This window comes from Schistocerca nitens, chromosome 5 (assembly GCF_023898315.1).
Source record: "Schistocerca nitens isolate TAMUIC-IGC-003100 chromosome 5, iqSchNite1.1, whole genome shotgun sequence".
Classification (NCBI taxonomy): Eukaryota; Metazoa; Arthropoda; class Insecta; order Orthoptera; family Acrididae; genus Schistocerca; species Schistocerca nitens.
Window position 1 is genome coordinate 235957343 of NC_064618.1, and position 18002 is coordinate 235975344.

The 18002-nt window shown below is 46.5% G+C and overlaps 1 protein-coding gene across 1 annotated transcript in view; it reads right to left on the bottom strand.

Annotated features, from left to right (window-relative positions):
• Nucleotides 1–18002, bottom strand: part of LOC126260360 (chondroitin sulfate proteoglycan 4) — a 577728-nt gene that overhangs the window by 15187 nt on the left and 544539 nt on the right. The window contains exons 20-21 of the mRNA XM_049957687.1: nucleotides 14756–14927; nucleotides 9216–9476 (exon numbers count right to left, since the gene is read on the bottom strand). Coding sequence (XP_049813644.1) covers nucleotides 9216–9476; nucleotides 14756–14927 — 433 coding nt within the window. The remainder of the gene's footprint in view (nucleotides 1–9215; nucleotides 9477–14755; nucleotides 14928–18002) is intronic.

Here is an 18002-nt window from a genome sequence, read left to right on the forward strand (position 1 = left end):
ATAAACCGCAATCGCGATAGGCTACAATCCGACCTTTATCAATGTCGAAAACGTGATGGTATGCATTTCTCCTCCTTACACGAGGCATCACAACAACGTTTCACCAGGCAACGCCGGTCAACTGATATTCGTGTATGAGAAATCGGTTGGAAACTTTCCTCATGTCAGCAAGTAGGTGTCGCCACCGCCGCCAACCTTGTGTGAATGATCCGAAAAGCTAATCATTTGCATATCACAGTATCTTCTTCCTGTCGGTTAAATTTCGCGTCTGTAGCACGTCATCTTCATGGTGTAGCAATTTTAATGGCCAGTAGTGTAGTTCTAAGTGTAGGGAACTGATGACCTCAGATCTAAGTCCCACAGTGCTCAGAGTCATTATCTGAAAAGGAACTTCAGTCATATTTCGGTATCATTGGTAACATTGTTCCCTGACAATGTCTCCAACAATACGGTCCGGGCCAGAAGTGTTTCTCGGGCCGCAATATGGCCAGCACTCGAACAAATGCGAGCTAGTGGAAGTCAGTGCATGTCTCTTGCATATACATTCCACGAAGGAAATATAAGGAGCAAACAGATGAAAACGAGGCAGATGGAAAAAATATTGATAAACTGTTTATTACTTAAAAAGTAATTGTTATAGGCCTAACTGTTCATACATTTGGGCTTGTGCGGTCTTGTTAAGTAGGAGAGGACAACAGCCATTTAGGAATATTACAATTTTCAACACTATTGTTAGCTGTAACTTCATTATCAGTTTACTGGTAACCGGTTTCGACGATAAAATTCATCATCATGCCCTGTAAATGCGAGGGTCGTTCAGTACGTAACGCACTACATTTTTTTTAAAAGCCATTAATATTCATAGACAAACGTTCTTGTTGGTGCTTCACATTTGATGTTTGTTATGTGCGACGGTGAAGTTTCGAACCGTTCTGACAGATGGTAGAGCCGTAGTACAGCGTCAAAATGGCGTCTACATACGACTCTCGTTACAAGCAGCGTGCTGTTGCTGAATTCTTGTGTGCAGAAAAAGAAACAGTGGTGAACATCCACAAACGTTTGTGTGCAGTGTATGCCGACGCCTCAGTTGACAGGATTACACTTGGGCGATGGGTAAAGAAAGTTACGACCTCAGGAAATGCAGAAACATAGCTCCATGATCAGCCACGCTCGGGACGTTCTGTCACAGCCACTGCTCCAGACATGCTGAATCGTGCGGATGTCATTATTCGTGTCGACCGGTGCATCACAACTCGAAAATTGGTTCTACAGTCGTCGGTCAGAGTTGGAAGTGCGTCTGAAATGATCGAGACTCTCAGATATTCAAAGAGGTGCTCAGGGATGGGTTCCACAAATGCTCACACCAGACCTCATGAGTCAAAGGAAGGCCATTGCATCTGTTTTATTGGAGCGTTTTGAGACGACGGAGAGGCCTTTCTGTCACTTGGAAGAAGACGACAGTGTCAGTAATGCAGTGGAAACATGGTTACGCCTACAGGATAAGAGCTTTTACCAGCAGGTAATACATGCTCTTCCACAGCGTTGGCGTACGGCCATAGAACGTGGTACAGACTATGAAGAAAAACAGGACATGGACACGACATGTTGATGTACATTGTCATCAAATTCTGACCCTTAACAATAAATGTCTTCTGAGAAAAAAAAGTGGGGTGTTACTTACTGAAGACCCTCGTACACAGTGGGTGAATTTTCCCGAAAGATATCAACCAGAAACTCCCACGTGAAAATAACCTGTAGCCGCATCAGCTCTTGTAGTAAAGAACTACATCCACACAACAAGAGCTGATGTGGCTACCAATTATTTTCAAGTGGTACTTTCTGATTGATACCTTACGGGAAAATTCACAGGACGATGGCAAACGGCTGCCAATAAATTGGTAATGAAACTGCAACTGAAGCTAGTGGTGAAAACTGTGATGTTAATGCATTTATTCCACTTTGAGACTAGACGCTCAGCGCCTTCGTGGAAGAATGTTTAAAATTACCTTCAGAACCATTATTGTACCCTGCGTGGTTATCGTCGTCCGAAGGAAATCTATGGCCATGAATGTCTTTCTTCAAGGCTTAAAAAATATGGAAATCGCATGGGGAGAAATCAGGACTCTATGGAGGATTTGTAAGGGCTTTCCAGCGGAGGTTCTGCAGCCTAGTCGAAACAACAGGCACGCCAGCTCCGGGAAAGACATGATGAACCTTTTCTTTGACTGCAATACACCATTGATAACCTGCAGCCGTCTAGAACGAAATTTTATATTAATACCTTCAGCTGCCAACGGGCCTTGATGTATATCAACTGGGACAGGTGAAAATGTGTGCCCCGACGGGGACTCGAACCAGGGATCTCCTGCTTACATGGCAGATGCTCTATCCATCTGAGCCACCGAGGGCAAAGAGGATGGTGCGACTGCAGGGACTATCGTGCGCACGCTTCCAGCGCGACCCATATTGTCACCTTGTACATCCACACACTACATTCGTAGTTTCCCACCCCAAAACACTCATTACTCGTAGAAGACATTCTTACCAAGTCCCGAAAGAGTTCGGGGAATATGTTGCACCCGCACAGAAGAAGAAGGTCATGGTCGGTGTTGCCATAAATATATATTTATATGGATATGGTATCTGTTCTTTCGGACATGTCCGAAAGGGGCACACATTTTCATCTGTCCCCGTTGATATACATCAACACCCGTTAGCAGCTGAAGGTATTAATATAATTCTAATTTCGCTTGTCTGATGAACTACGCCACCTCCGTACCGTATTTTTAGAGTCGTTGGCCGTGCCTTATATGCGGCGCGTGCTAGAGAAAATGAGGAGCTGGGAGAAACTGTTGAAGAAAGAGGAATGGTCGCTTTGCCATACGTAGGCGGTGTTTCTTCGAAAAATTTGGAAATTGGTGTTTAGTTCTTACGGGACCATACTGCCGAGGTCGTCGGTCCCTAGGCTTAGACATTGCGTAATATAACTTAAACTGACTTACGCCAAGGATACCACACACACACACACACATGCCCGAGGGAAGACGCGAACCTCCGACGGGGGTAGCGCCCGCATCTCGTGGTCATGCGGTAGCGTTCTCGCTTCCCACGCCCGGGTTCCCGGGTTCGATTCCCGGCGGGGTCAGGGATTTTCTCTGCCTCGTGATGGCTGGGTGTTGTGTGATGTCCTTAGGTTAGTTAGGTTTAAGTAGTTCTAAGTTCTAGGGGACTGATGACCATCGATGTTAAGTCCCATAGTGCTCAGAGCCATTTTGAACGGGGGTAGCCGCACGAACCGTTGCGAGATGCCTCAGACCGCGCAGCTCGCCAGGTTTCTTGGAAAACAGGAAGAAACAAAGTTAAATACGTCTTCCGTCCGACAACGAATCTCAGAGCTCTTTTAGATCTTGGTTTAAGACGGAATGGTGTCTATGAGAGTCTCTGTAGATGAGGGATGTCATACATTGGACAAACTTGTCGTACCGTGGAGGACAGATGTGTCTAACATCGACGGCACACACTAGTGGACCAACAAGACGAAGCTGCAGTGGCCTAGCATTGCCTCAGTACAGGACATTGCATGGAATACAAGTACACCAAAATTCTGTCGTCCGCATCTTCTTACTGTGTCAGCGTTATTAAAGAAGCAGCAGAAATTCGCAACTCGACTGCTTTGCTTGACAGGGAAACAGGATACCACTCAACAGGGCATGATATCCAGCGCTGGCCATTTTAAAAATTACAGCGAACACAAAACATAAATGTTGTTCGTACGAGGGTTGACGTTGCGGTCGTTGACTTAGATATTTGTTTGACAACGACGGGGACGGGCACACATCAGCGCGGACACATATTCCGGAAAGCAACTCCCGGCAGAAGGCACTGGGGTTGCCGACGGCAGCGTACAATGTAATTGACAGCCTCTGTGCGTGCGTTCACAGTCCGACATGTAGCATAGCTGTGTCTCTCGCTACCGATCTTCATGCCTGTGCTTACCGAAATTTGGCGCGTTCACGCCTGCGCAGTTTGTTGTCTGACTGTCGTATTTAGCAGGCTTCGGTCACAGCCTGAGAACTGTGTTCGCTGCACGAAGATGTCATTAGTTGTGCCGACGAAATATTGTGGAATTTTCACGACATTCGACGTCTAGCCCAAGAACCGTATTTGCAACTAGTCTGTCGGGAAAACCTCGAGCAACACAAATGCACATGTTTTGGCTACTATGTACCTCTACAGTACTAAGGAGAATCACACCAAATGATTCTGTTAGTGTCGTGATGATTCTTTGGTGCTACCAGAAGCAGTAGTTTGAGCTGTGTCTGTCACTCTTGGCTGATGATAATCCAGAAGAACAGACACTCCCCATCGATTCAATTACACTCCGTGAGGCGTTATACCCCGAAGAAAAAAATCGCAACACCAAAGAGTAATTAATGCAGAGTAATTAAATTTCGGGAACAAATTTGTCTAGGTAACACATTTAAGTTATACCCCGAAGAAAAAAATCGCAACACCAAAGAGTAATTAATGTAGAGTAATGAAATTTCGGGAAAACATTTGTCTAGGTAACATATTTAAGTGATACCCCGAAGAAAAAAATCGCAACACCAAAGAGTAATTAATGTAGAGTAATGAAATTTCGGGAAAACATTTGTCTAGGTAACATATTTAAGTGATACCCCGAAGAAAAAAATCGCAACACCAAAGAGTAATTAATGTAGAGTAATGAAATTTCGGGAAAACATTTTAGGTAATATATTTAAGTGATGAACATTGCAGGTTCACAGATTAATACAAGCGCGAGATAGGTCACTGAAAATGTGAAATGTTTGTACATTAATAATCGGTGTAACCGGTAGAATGTTGAAAGCAAGCATGCAAACGTGTATGCTCTGTGTTGCACAGATGCCGGATGTCAGTTTGTGGGATGGAATTCCATGTCTATTGCACTTGGTCGGTCAGTAATGGGACGGTGTGTGATGCTGGAGTTGCCGTCCGATGGTGTCCCTTATGTGCTCGATTGGAGACAGATCTGGTGATCGGACAGGCCAAGGCGTCATGCCGACACTCTGTAGAGCATGCTTGGTAGCAACAGAGATATGTCGTCGAGCGTTATCCTGTTGGAAAACACCCCCTGGAATGCTTTTCATGAATAGCAGCACAACATTTCAAATCACCAGATTAATTTACAAATTTGCAGTCAGGGTGCGTGGGATAACGATGAGACCGCACCCCAGACCACAACCACAGCTGTAGGTCCCGTGTGTCTATCACGCAGACAGACTGGTTGCAGGACCTCAACTAGCCGCTTTCTAACTAACACACGCCCGTCCCTAGCACCGAGGCAGGACCAGCTTGTATCAGAAAACACAACAGACCTCCACCGCGCCTTCCAGTGAGTTCTCACTTGACATTAATGAACTCGCAATCGACGGTGGTTTGGGGTCTGTGGAAAGTACAGCACAGGGCATCTGGCTCGGAGCTGCCTTTAAAGTAACCGATATCTAACACTTCGTTGTGTCACTGTGGTGTCAACTCCTTCTCACTTTGTTACTGCAGATGCTTTGCGTTGCACCAGAGCCGTACGCCGAAACGATGGTTATTTCTCTCGTTGTGCCACGCGGCCATCCAGAGCCATGTTGGACCGTACCATCCCGTGACCACCGCTGCGAGCAGTCATGTACAGTGACTGCATTCCTGCCACGTCTTTCTGCAGTATCGTAGAAGGAACATCCAGCTTCCCGTAGCCGTAACAGCGCCACTTGATGCAACTGGCCCGAAATTTGAACAGATAATCATCTTTCAGATGTAAACACCAACCTACGAACTTTAGTTTATGTCACACAACTCCTTGGTGTTGCGAATTTTTCTTTCTGTGTATCGGGACTACCGGTGTTTCAAGTCATTTCCTGAAATGAAATGAGTAGGAACCGTGATGCTAGGCTGGATAGACAAGTTCCAATTTTTTTTTTGGGTCGCCCCTACCTACTGTAACGTAATTAGTCGTCTCATTTAAGCGCCTCTGAATATCCATTTAATTTTGTATTGGTGAGTGGGCCCTGCACATCTGAACCTGAATATAAGGAATGATCCACTTAAATTGATACTCCTAATATCACCTAAGAATCATGACACCGAAAAACTGTTCTGTCGCGAACATTGAAGCTCCCAGCAAGATTACCGAAGTGAGAAAATTTTGCCATCCTGATTTTCGTTACGACGTATACACTGCTAGTTTTAGGCGGATGGGTGCTGTATGATTGAACAAAGCTTTATTGCAGCTCAGTAATGGAACTCGAAGTTAAAATATTCTGGGTTACTAGGCCGCCTCGCATTCGGGAGGACGACGGTTCAATCCCGTCTCCGGCCGTCCTGATTTAGGTTTTCCGTGATTTCCCTAAATCGCTTCAGGCAAATGCCAGGATGGTTCCTGTGAAAGGGCACGGCCGATTTCCTTCCCCATCCTTTCCTCACCCGAGCTTGCGCTCCGTCTCTAATGACCTCGTTGTCGACGGGACGTTAAACACTAATCTCCTCCTCCTCCTCCTACTAGGCCGCGACATGTTTCTTCTAAAATGATTGACGTTTAGACCCCTCTGATGGGAGCTTCCTCAGGATCTTATGGTGTCCACTGCTAGAACACAGCAGTATTCTAGCAGTAGTTGACACCAGAAGATCCTGAGGATGATCCCAGCAGAGGGGTCGAAACGTCGATCATTTTAGAAGAAACATTACGCGGCCTAATAACCCAGAAGATTTTAACTTCAGTGACGACTGCCACCAAAGCCTACAGACTTACATAATACATGTCCTTGTTATCACTCATGGAGAGCTAAACGAGCATAGGAAACGATCCTTGTTACCTACATCTACACTACCTAACCAAAAGTGTCCAGACACCTATTACTGGACATTAATATGAGGTGTGTCCATCTTCTACCCTTAAGACAGCTTGAAATCTGTTGCAGGCACTTTCAGTGAGGTATCTGAACGTCTGTGGAGGAATGGCAGCCTATTCTTCCTCAGTAGCCGAATGCAGAGGAGGTAGTGTTGTTGGACGCCGGAGTCAGGATGGAAATCGATGTTCTAAATCATCCCAAAGGTGTTCTTTGGTTTCAGGTGGGTACTCTTGGTAGGCAATTCATTTCAGGAGTGGTGTTGTTCACAAACCAGTGCGTCACAAATCGTGTTTTATGAAATGGTGTCTTGTCATATAGATACAATCATCGTCGCCGACATGTTTCTCTACAGTAAGCGTTAAAATGTGTTCATATCTTTAATAATGGAACCACACCCTAACCATATCCCCTCCACCCCTCACATACCACTTCCTCTGTACTTCGTTATTGGCACTAAAGAGGATGGCAAGTAACGTTCTATATATATTCGCCAAATCGAAACTCGCCCACCGTACTGCCGTATGGTATAGCATGATTTCCGAATCATTGGTTCCCAGTCATCCACTGTCGAATACCGTCGGTCTTTGCACTACGTCAAACGTCGATTGCATACAGAATTGTGTGGCTTGTGAGGAGCCGTTCGACCACTTTAGTCCGCTCTTCTTAACATCCGGCTCTCAGTCCTTGTGGTGGTTGGACTGCTGGTAGCACTTTTGAACTCACGAGTTGGCTCAAATGGTTCAAATGGCTCTGAGCACTATGGGACTTAACTTCTGAGGTCATCAGTCCCCTAGAACTTAGAAATACTTAAACCTAACTAACCTAAGGCCTAAGGACATCACAGACATCCATGCCCGAGGCAGGATTCGAACCTGCGACCGTAGCGGTCGTGCGGTTCCAGACTGTAGCGCCTAGAACCGCTCGGCCACCACGGCCGGCTAACTCACGAGTGATTCCTTCCGCTGATCCCATGTGGTTTCTTACAACCACTCGCCGTAATGCTCTCCGTGTGTACATTGTGTCTTCCAGGTTTTGGTTTAGTTATAGCAATTTCTTCGCGTCTCCATGTTACAGTCACATCACCGACAGTCGACGTGGGCAGATTTAGAAGGTTAGAAATGCCCCTGATGGATTTATTATTCAAGTAACATCCAATAACTGGTCCATACTCGAAGTCACTGTTCTCTCTTGATGGACCCGTTCTACTGTTAGTGCTTCTCTACTAATAAACCAATACTCCTCGCCTCTTTTTTAACTAGCGTGTCTGCCTCTCGTGACACCTAACGGTGAAATCTGCATTATGTAGGGATGTATGGATACTTTCTGTCAGATCTATATTCATTGGCATGGATACTGAATGCTAAGATGATTATGTAAGTCGCAGGCTTTCGTGGCCACTGTAGTGGAGTTAAAATCTTCTGGATTGTGACGCCACATCGTATTTATTCTAAACGACAGACGTTTTGATCCCTCAGCTGGGACCTTCTTCAGAACATTGTGGCAGCCACTGTTGATTGAACACTGTCAGAGACCAGTGCCATGTTCTCTTATAAAGGAGACTTATCGCGTGCATGTGCTGGAGAAGTAGGATTATAGGTTAAAATTCTTGTGGGTACCATTGGTGGGCCAACGTCGTTAGTTAGAAAGGGATTCTTCCCGAAGTTAAGTTTGTGAGTAGTTATTGGTTAAAATTCCTCCTGCTACTTTTGGTGGGCCATTATCACTGGCGAGAAGTCAAAGGGGGAGAGCAAGAGAGGGGGAAATGGCCCTGGAAGTCACCTTTGCGGACAATAGTATCTTGGATATACACTCCCCCTCTCTTGTTCTGTCCATTTCGTTTCTAGCCAACGATGATCGCCCACCAAAAGCAGCAGGAGAAATTTTAACCAACAACTTTTCTCCAGTGCAAGTGCGGGAAAAATACCTTTCTAACCAATGAAGTTGACCCACCAATGGTAGCCACAAGAATTTTACCCAATAATCCGACATCTACAGCGCAAGCAAGGGGCAATTCCCTTTTAAAAGAGAAAGTGACTCTAGTCTCTGACAGTGTTCAGCCAAAGTGGACATCCTGAAGGAGATCCCCGCGAGGGGTCAAAACATCGATAGCTTAGAAGAAATACGATGTGGTCTAACAACACAGAAGATTTTAATTTCGATTAGAACATTGTTTTCTCATAGTGGCAAACTTGCTGCCAGGTGACAGATATGCTGCTGCAAAGTGAGATCATGCCCCATCAGACTCCTGATGGTGAAATCTAATGGTCTGTAAGCCACTTTACTTGGACATTTGGAAGTAAAGAGAGAGAGCGTTACCTCTCCGGCGTCCATCTCTGACTGGGTGAAGATGGTCTCGTTGTCGCTGCCGCTGATGATGAGCTGGCCGTGCTGCAGCGGCGCCGCCAGGTCGAGAAGCAGGCAGGCCACCTCGACCTCGGCGCGGCTGTCCAGGAAGGCGGCCACGCCGCTCGTGTTGATGCGCACCTGCGCCGACCCGCCCTCCTCCACCAGCAGTGTCGGCAGCGGCAGAAACTGCTCCAGCCCGCCGGACGACACGGAGATGTCCACGTCCACCACCTGCGGAGGGCCGTACTGTCTCAGTTACAACCACTGGCAACAACGGAGGGTCTTAACCATACAGTCAATCGACATTGGGGTTGTATCCAAGGTTCTCGAGTGTTAAGCCGGATCCGATCGTCGAAGTTCCACGATATTTCGGCAAATAACCGTTCCGCCATCATCAGGTGGTGCTGATGGAATGATCTGTCTGCGCTGTGTCCGTGGTATTTATGTCCGTGGGGTCCCGAGTCGTACCCCGGCGCGGACGGCCGGCGGAGCGCCGCGTGGTGGGTGGGGGGGGAGAGAGGGGGGGTAGCTGCAGCCACGTCCGGTGGTAGGGGCCGTGGCGGAAGGATCTCGCGTCCGCTCGCGCCGTTGCTCTTTGATGGTGTTTAATAATGGTTTCCAGGCCATGCTAAGTTGAAACCCGGTGTCCTTGTTGATGAGGTTATCTGTTACGCTAATTTCTATGGTCTCCTTGTAGATACTGTCCCAGTAGGGACTTGTGGCCGTCAGGATTTTTGACTCTTCGAATTTCACTGTGTCCGGTTTCAATGCAGTGTTCTGCTAGGGCCGATTGGCTGGGTTGGCGTAGGCGGGTGTGACGTTCGTGTTCCTTGCATCGGTCCTCGACCGTGCGAACTGTTTGGCCGATGTAGGATTTGCCAGAGCCGCACGGGATTTTGTATACGCCCGCCTTTCTTCAAAACATTGGGGTTTTTTGGGATGAAGCACTGGTGCCAGTTACAAATAAATGGATTGTTGTGTACATAGTTCCGCGTAGTCAGCGCGTACACAACTTTCCCACTAGAGCGCGCCCCGCTAAACACAACAGCGCAGGCGCAGCACTCGTCTGTCTCCGCACTACGAGATGTCGCTGCCATAGAGACGGACCAAATTTTGCTTGTGCCGATCCGCGTATTAATATGTAACGTAGCCAATGAGATTGCTGCTAACGTAGACCTTTTCTCCTCGCGGATCACACTCGCGCAGTGATACATGAACGCGCGAGATATTATAACGAATGTACAGACCTCCGATTAGTCAGCCTGCATTTGTCTGCATTTGCCTGTACAAGACTGCATTAGTCTGTACCAGTCTGCACGAGTTCTACATTTGTCTGTACCAGTCTATAGTCTAGATTCAGTCTGCGCCCAATAAGATTACCATATTCCTGTACATAGCCATGAAGATAAATGTATAGATACTTTTGTCAACTATCAGAGATATATATGAGAATAAGATTAACGTACCAATACCAAAGGAACTTCAGATTGTCCATTGTAAATAGCATCCAGAAGCAAGTTAAGTAATTTTTATGCTTGTTATTATTTTAAAAATGTGTGTGAAATTTAATCAAGTTCTGTTTGAAGTTGGCCACCGTCAATCTGCTACTCTAAGCGTGCAAGTGGCATTTCTATCGTCTGACCTAACGGCAGAAAATAAACACGCCACCATAAGACCACAAGACATATTGCTGACGCTCGCCTACTTCGTTAGAGCGACAAGTCAAATAATCTGATGGTGTGTGTACTGAAGGTATTACAGTACGCACACCACATGGATATTACGAATTCTTAAAGTTCTGATTATCATCTCGAAATAATAAAGATACATTATCAATCTGTTCCTTGTTTGTAGGTTGATGCCTGTAGCCGTGGTATAAATTGAAGTCCCCACACCACAGTAACACAGCACGCTGCTAGAAGTGCCATAGCAAAGTGGCGAAACCAGCTACTAATTTGCAGTTAGCTTCTCATGTTGTTCGAGCTCCTTAGACACTGTCTACGTTACTGTGGCGCGGGAGCTTTATTATACAACAAGACCACAGACATGTGTCTACAAACAGATAAAAAATTAATTTAGTAGCTTTATTTTTTATGGTGATAGTTAAAAATACTACTCTTCACATGTGTTTGTGCTGAGTGTACCATGAAAGAAGCCTGTAGTTGGAGAAAAGTCCGACCGTGAAGATTGGTTTGAATCATTACTCTCAGGGAGACATTATGACTAAGCGACGATATGGTACCCATGCCATGACCTCTAGTTATTAACTCGTTTTATTTTTGACAGATGTAGATAACAAAACCATTTCCATTTATCGCTAAAGATGCACGCAGGAGATCCATATAATGGACCCCTGTAATCCATTCGCGCGTTTGATAGATTTGCAAGGAACGGGTGAGGGCACTGGAGCTGATGGGAAGCTCATCGTTTGCGAGCATGTTCTGTAGCCACGGTATGAACTAATCGTGTCAGGGAGTTCCATATGAGAGAATTCACGTAATGTCTTCAGCAGAAATGAACAGACTATATGAACCTGTAAGTGACGTGAAAATTCTTAATATAGTCACGTTGGGCAGAACAATATAACAAGAACTCAACTGAAAGGATTTTGTTACTCTGGGAACTATCCCCAAGAAATTACTATTACTCGTTAAAGATTTAATCTCTTTTAGAGTAGGTAGTAAGAGCGGAGATTGTACTGCACTAGCGTCCCACCCGAAGTGGAAGCTGTGACTCAAAATAAGTTTTTCAACGTAGTATGTGAGAAACTTTTTACGCTGCTTTTCCCTTTTGTCTAAGTTGGAATAGTGGCCCTGTCATGTGAGTGCCAGGGGAGACTTGAAACTACTGTATAACTGACGATCAAAAAGTTTCTATTCGATGGACGTACGGTCCGGAATCGATATGCCAATCAGGAAAAATCACCGTGAGGATTGATGCGCTCATCCCACCGACGAAAGAGGTTGAATATGATGTAAAACACCGTGTCCTGCTATGTGAAGAAGTCCGTAATTGCCTGATGCACACGCTGGTCGACCCTTCAAAGCCTTTTATAAGGAACCAGTCCGTCATAAACGAATGGGAGGAGATCAGGACTATAGTGTGGGTGGCTCGAGAGTCCCAATCTTGAGATGGTGTTACTTTCCGTATCGACCGGCGTCTTGTGTCGAATCTCGACCGGCATGGAACTTCTATTCTAAAACTATAGTTTTCGATAGACATGATGCCACATACACAGTTTTATTCTCCGATGGATTTATACCGGTATTTGTCCCTCGGCAGCCAAGAGAAGAATAACAACAAAGTCCTGGTAATAACGTCGCCATAGTTCACGTTTCCGCACCACGTTAGAAGGACATGAATACCATGTTAATCCCTTGCTACATCTCGCTGCTCGTATAACCGAATCGGAGTTGCTCTACGGTCCATATAGGAGGGTGAGTCAACTGAAAACCTTAAATTTCTAATAAATCGAAATTTCACGCCGTTATCCTGTAAGTTGGTAAGCGTGCTACAAATAGGGTGCAGAATGGCCTGTAGGTGACAGCATAGTGCAGATGCACACATACCGTCGCAGTATCAGTATAAAGATGGCCGCCCCACTTGCGACTTGCACCAGGAAAGAACAGCGTTCTGTTATTCGGTTTTTGCGTGGTCAAGGTTTGAAACCTACTGAAATTCATCGACGAATGAAAAATGGCTCTGAGCACTATGGGACTTAACTTCTGAGGTCATCAGTCCCCTAGAACTTTAAACTACTTAAACCTAACTAACCTAAGGACATCACACACATCCATGCCCGAGGCAGGATTCGAACCTGCGACCGTAGCGGTCGCGCAGTTCCGGACTGTAGCGCCTAGAACCGCTCGGCCACTCGGGCCGGCCATCGACGAATGAAGTTTCAGTACGGTGATGCACGTTTGTCACAGCAGCAAGTCTACGAATGGAGTAGGAACTTCGCAAATGGTGTGACTTCAGTGGAAGATGCTCCTCGTCCAGGTCAGGCACAACGAGTTGTGACTCCACAGAACATTGCAGCAGTTGAAGCCATAGTGAAGGAAAACCGCCGAGTGACACTGAATGACAATGCAGCCTGTTTACAGATCAGTCATGAGTTAGCACACCACATTGTGTATGATCTGCTCCAGTTTCACAAAGAGCCTGCAAGATGGGTGCCACGACAGCTGATTCCTAAAATGAGAGAACGACGTGTTGATGCTTGTGAAGAACTTCTTCGGCGCTTTGAACGAGAAGGTGATGGCTTCCTTGCAAGGATCGTTACTGGGGACGAAACCTGGGGAGAGCGAGCAAGGAATGGCGCCATTCCTCATCACCAAAACCAAAGAAGTTTCGAACAGAACCATCAGCAGGGAAGGTTATGCTGACTCTCTTTTGGGACGAAAAAGCCGTCATTTTGGAGCATTACATGCCTAGAGGGACCACCGTCAGCAGTGCATCATACACATATCTCCTAAAAAATCATCTGCGGCCTGCAATCAAAACAAAGCGATGTGGATTGCTGTCAGCAGGTGTCCTTTTGCAACATGACAAAGAAAGGCCCCACACTGCCCGTACAACAGTTGCAACAAACAAAGACCTGCATTTTAAGTGTCTTCCTCATCTACCATACTCACCAGACCTTGCCCCAAGTGATTTCCATATGTTTGGACCACTCAAAGACGCAATGGGAGGAAAGAAGTTCCGTTCTGATGAAGAGGTACGCCACTCTGTGCATGAAAGGTTGCGCGGACTACCAAAAGAATTTTTTTGTAAAGGGATTTATGCACTTTGTAAGTGCTAGGAGGACTTGGATTGAGTGTGGGGGAGATTAGGTTGAAAAGTGATACATCTTTGTGCCACTTTTGCACAATAAATAATATTCAAAAAATATTTAAGGTTCTCATTTGACTCACCATCGTAGGCTACAGAAATACCCTCAAACGGAAACTTTTTCATCTCCCTTATAGTTTACCGGCATACGTATGCACAATGTAGGTGCGGATTAAAAGACTCATCTACTTTTCCAAGTAATGACAGAGAAAAAAAATTCTTAAACAAGAAAATTGTTTTGGCAAACATCTCAGAACAATTAAATTTGACATTATTTATTAAACAGAATTAAGATGGAAGACAGCTCTACATTTCATACACTTCATATACATATTACCTCTTTGTAATGTTTTAGGAGTCATATCTGCACAGGAACGAGATTAGAGAGACAATTTCCGATCATCAATTATTGAGATAAACACAGAAATTAAATTGACAATTTCGATCACTCTCGAATTTAAATTTATTGCTGCTTAGACTGTGATATGGAACAACAGGTGAACACTGGCACACGAACGTTTCGGTCTCGTTGCAGGAATTTGGTTCGTGCTAAGTTACTCTCCAGTACGCTTTCCTAAGAACTCAGAATAGTACAGAGTTACTTAAAACCACTGACGATTTCACAGGCAAAATATAGTTGTACAAATACGAGATCCTGAAGTTTAGAAGTAGATACTTACATGGCCCAAGATTGACTCGGCAAAGTCGGCGCGTATGTCGACAGTGAACGAGTCGTTGGTGGAGAGCCCGAAGAACTTGTGCGTGTTCTCGTACCAGATGCGGCTCTCGTTGACGTCACGCTGAGTGAAGTTGTCTGCCAGCTGCAGCTGCCTCTGGGCACCCTGCGCGCCGCTGCACACACACACCATGGGCGAACGCTTCAGTACAGTAAAACTGCTAACTCTTTTGTCACGCGCGTCAGGTACACTACACTCCCAAGATCAGAATATGAACTAGCTCCTAGGAAGATGTATTCTTCTGACGTTATTAAGCAGTATGATAGATATATGCAGAAGATAGGAAAGCGTGTTACGGTATTCATCTCCCTTGGCTTTTTCAGTGCCATTAAGGGTAATGAGATTTGCAAGGAGAGAGAGAATCCTGATGGAAGGGAGTATCACCATATCAGAAAGGATCAGTAGCATTGTGGGAGTTTTCGCTGAGTGTACTGTCGTTGGACGATCGTAAGCAAACGTATGAACTCACTGAAAACATTTTCACTTGGTGTAATGAATGGTAGGTCTGTGTATACGTGGGTAAAGTAAGAAAAATAACCCGATATTTACTACGTTAATGGTGAACATCTTGAGCACGTCACATACAATCCTGGAAATTGAAATAAGAACACCGTGAATTCATAGTCCCAGGAAGGGGAAACTTTATTGACACATTCCTGGGGTCAGATACATCACATGATCACACTGACAGAACCACAGGCACATAGACACAGGCAACAGAGCATGCACAATGTCGGCACTAGTACAGTGTATATCCACCTTTCGCAGCAATGCAGGCTGCTATTCTCCCATGGAGACGATCGTAGAGATGCTGGATGTAGTCCTGTGGAACGGCTTGCCATGCCATTTCCACCTGGCGCCTCAGTTGGACCAGCGTTCGTGCTGGACGTGCAGACCGCGTGAGACGACGCTTCATCCAGTCCCAAACATGCTCAATGGGGGACAGATCCGGAGATCTTGCTGGCCAGGGTAGTTGACTTACACCTTCTAGAGCACGTTGGGTGGCACGGGATACATGCGGACGTGCATTGTCCTGTTGGAACAGCAAGTTCCCTTGCCGGTCTAGGAATGGTAGAACGATGGGTTCGATGACGGTTTGGATGTACCGTGCACTATTCAGTGTCCCCTCGACGATCACCAGTGGTGTACGGCCAGTGTAGGGGATCGCTCCCCACACCATGATGCCGGGTGTTGGCCCTGTGTGCCTCGGTCGTATGCAGTCCTGATTGTGGCGCTCACGTGCACGGCGCCAAACACGCATACGACCATCATTGGCACCAAGGCAGAAGCGACTCTCATCGCTGAAGACGACACGTCTCCATTCGTCCCTCCATTCACGCCTGTCGCGACACCACTGGAGGCGGGCTGCACGATGTTGGGGCGTGAGCGGAAGACGGCCTAACGGTGTGCGGGACCGTAGCCCAGCTTCATGGAGACGGTTGCGAATGGTCCTCGCCGATACCCCAGGAGCAACAGTGTCCCTAATTTGCTGGGAAGTGGCGGTGCGGTCCCCTACGGCACTGCGTAGGATCCTACGGTCTTGGCGTGCATCCGTGCGTCGCTGCGGTCCGGTCCCAGGTCGACGGGCACGTGCACCTTCCGCCGACCACTGGCGACAACATCGATGTACTGTGGAGACCTCACGCCCCACGTGTTGAGCAATTCGGCGGTACGTCCACCCGGCCTCCCGCATGCCCACTATACGCCCTCGCTCCAAGTCCGTCAACTGCACATACGGTTCACGTCCACGCTGTCGCGGCATGCTACCAGTGTTAAAGACTGCGATGGAGCTCCGTATGCCACGGCAAACTGGCTGACACTGACGGCGGCGGTGCACAAATGCTGCGCAGCTAGCGCCATTCGACGGCCAACACCGCGGGTCCTGGTGTGTCCGCTGTGCCGTGCGTGTGATCATTGCTTGTACAGCCCTCTCGCAGTGTCCGGAGCAAGTATGGTGGGTCTAACACACCGGTGGCAATGTGTTCTTTTTTCCATTTCCAGGAGTGTAGTTTAAGTAATTAGGGGTAATGCCACGATGCGACGTGAAACGGGGCTATCACACGAAACCGGTATCAGGGAAAACGAACGGAAGACAGATCTGTTGGGAAGGTTCTATGAAAGTGGAGTAGGTCTGTAGAAAAAACTGCATTCAAGACGCTAGTCTAGCCAACCCTAAGTATTGTTCCAGTACCTGAACGTCTTATCAAAGAAGCATTGCAAAAGATTTTGAACGGATTCAGGACGGTATGACACATACGGAAAATGTGACGCAGTTTTTGAGAGGCACAGTATTCGAGGAAGCCCGTGATACCATTCAGCTGTGACACTACCGTGCATCTCGCGTATGGGTCACGAATAACATAAGCGAGATTAGGGTGAGTACCGAGGCATACTGGCAGTAATTTTTTTCCCTCGCTCATTACGCAAATGGAAAAGGACAGACGATTTCCGATATTGGTACGAAGTGCCCTGCGCCTTCGTCTGTTCTGTGGCTTGGAGTACGTATGTAAAGAATAATTCCGTGGTGATGGGGAGGGGTAAATATATTAATTTCAAGTATGCGAACTGATCGAGACTCGAAAGTTATAAGCGAAAACCGTTATGATACCGTTGACAGTGGACCTCTTCTACTGGAAGCCCTTTGCTGTCCATTTTTTGAGAGGGGGTGGTACGGACCTAATCAAGAACAGAAGTCCAGTAAACTTGGGTTCCCAAGTACATACTTTAAGAGCTATGAGCACTTGTTCATTTTTGCTACCGCGAAACACAGGTCTTCTACTGACCAGTTGCTGGGAGCTCTTAGGTTGTGCACTTTAGAGCCCGTGTTCATTAGACAATATTTTGTTGATTAGGTTCCTAGTACCTCCTCCCCAAATATGGAAAGCAAAGACCTTGCACTAACAAAGGTCCACTGTCAGCGATTAGTCTTAACTGTCGACCCGGTCCTTTCCGGACCAGGATTCATTAACTCAAACTGATACATTTACTCTTTTCCAACATCCCTGAATGTTTTTAACATCATCACGGAATCGTCCTGTAGTTACAAATTGTCCTGCATAGGCATGCTGCTTATATAAAACTAAACTAAACTCCGCCCAACGCGACCGACCGGCCGCCATGTCATCCTCAGCCCACAGGCGTCACTGGATGCGGATATGGAGCGGATGTGGTCAGGACACTACTCTCCCGG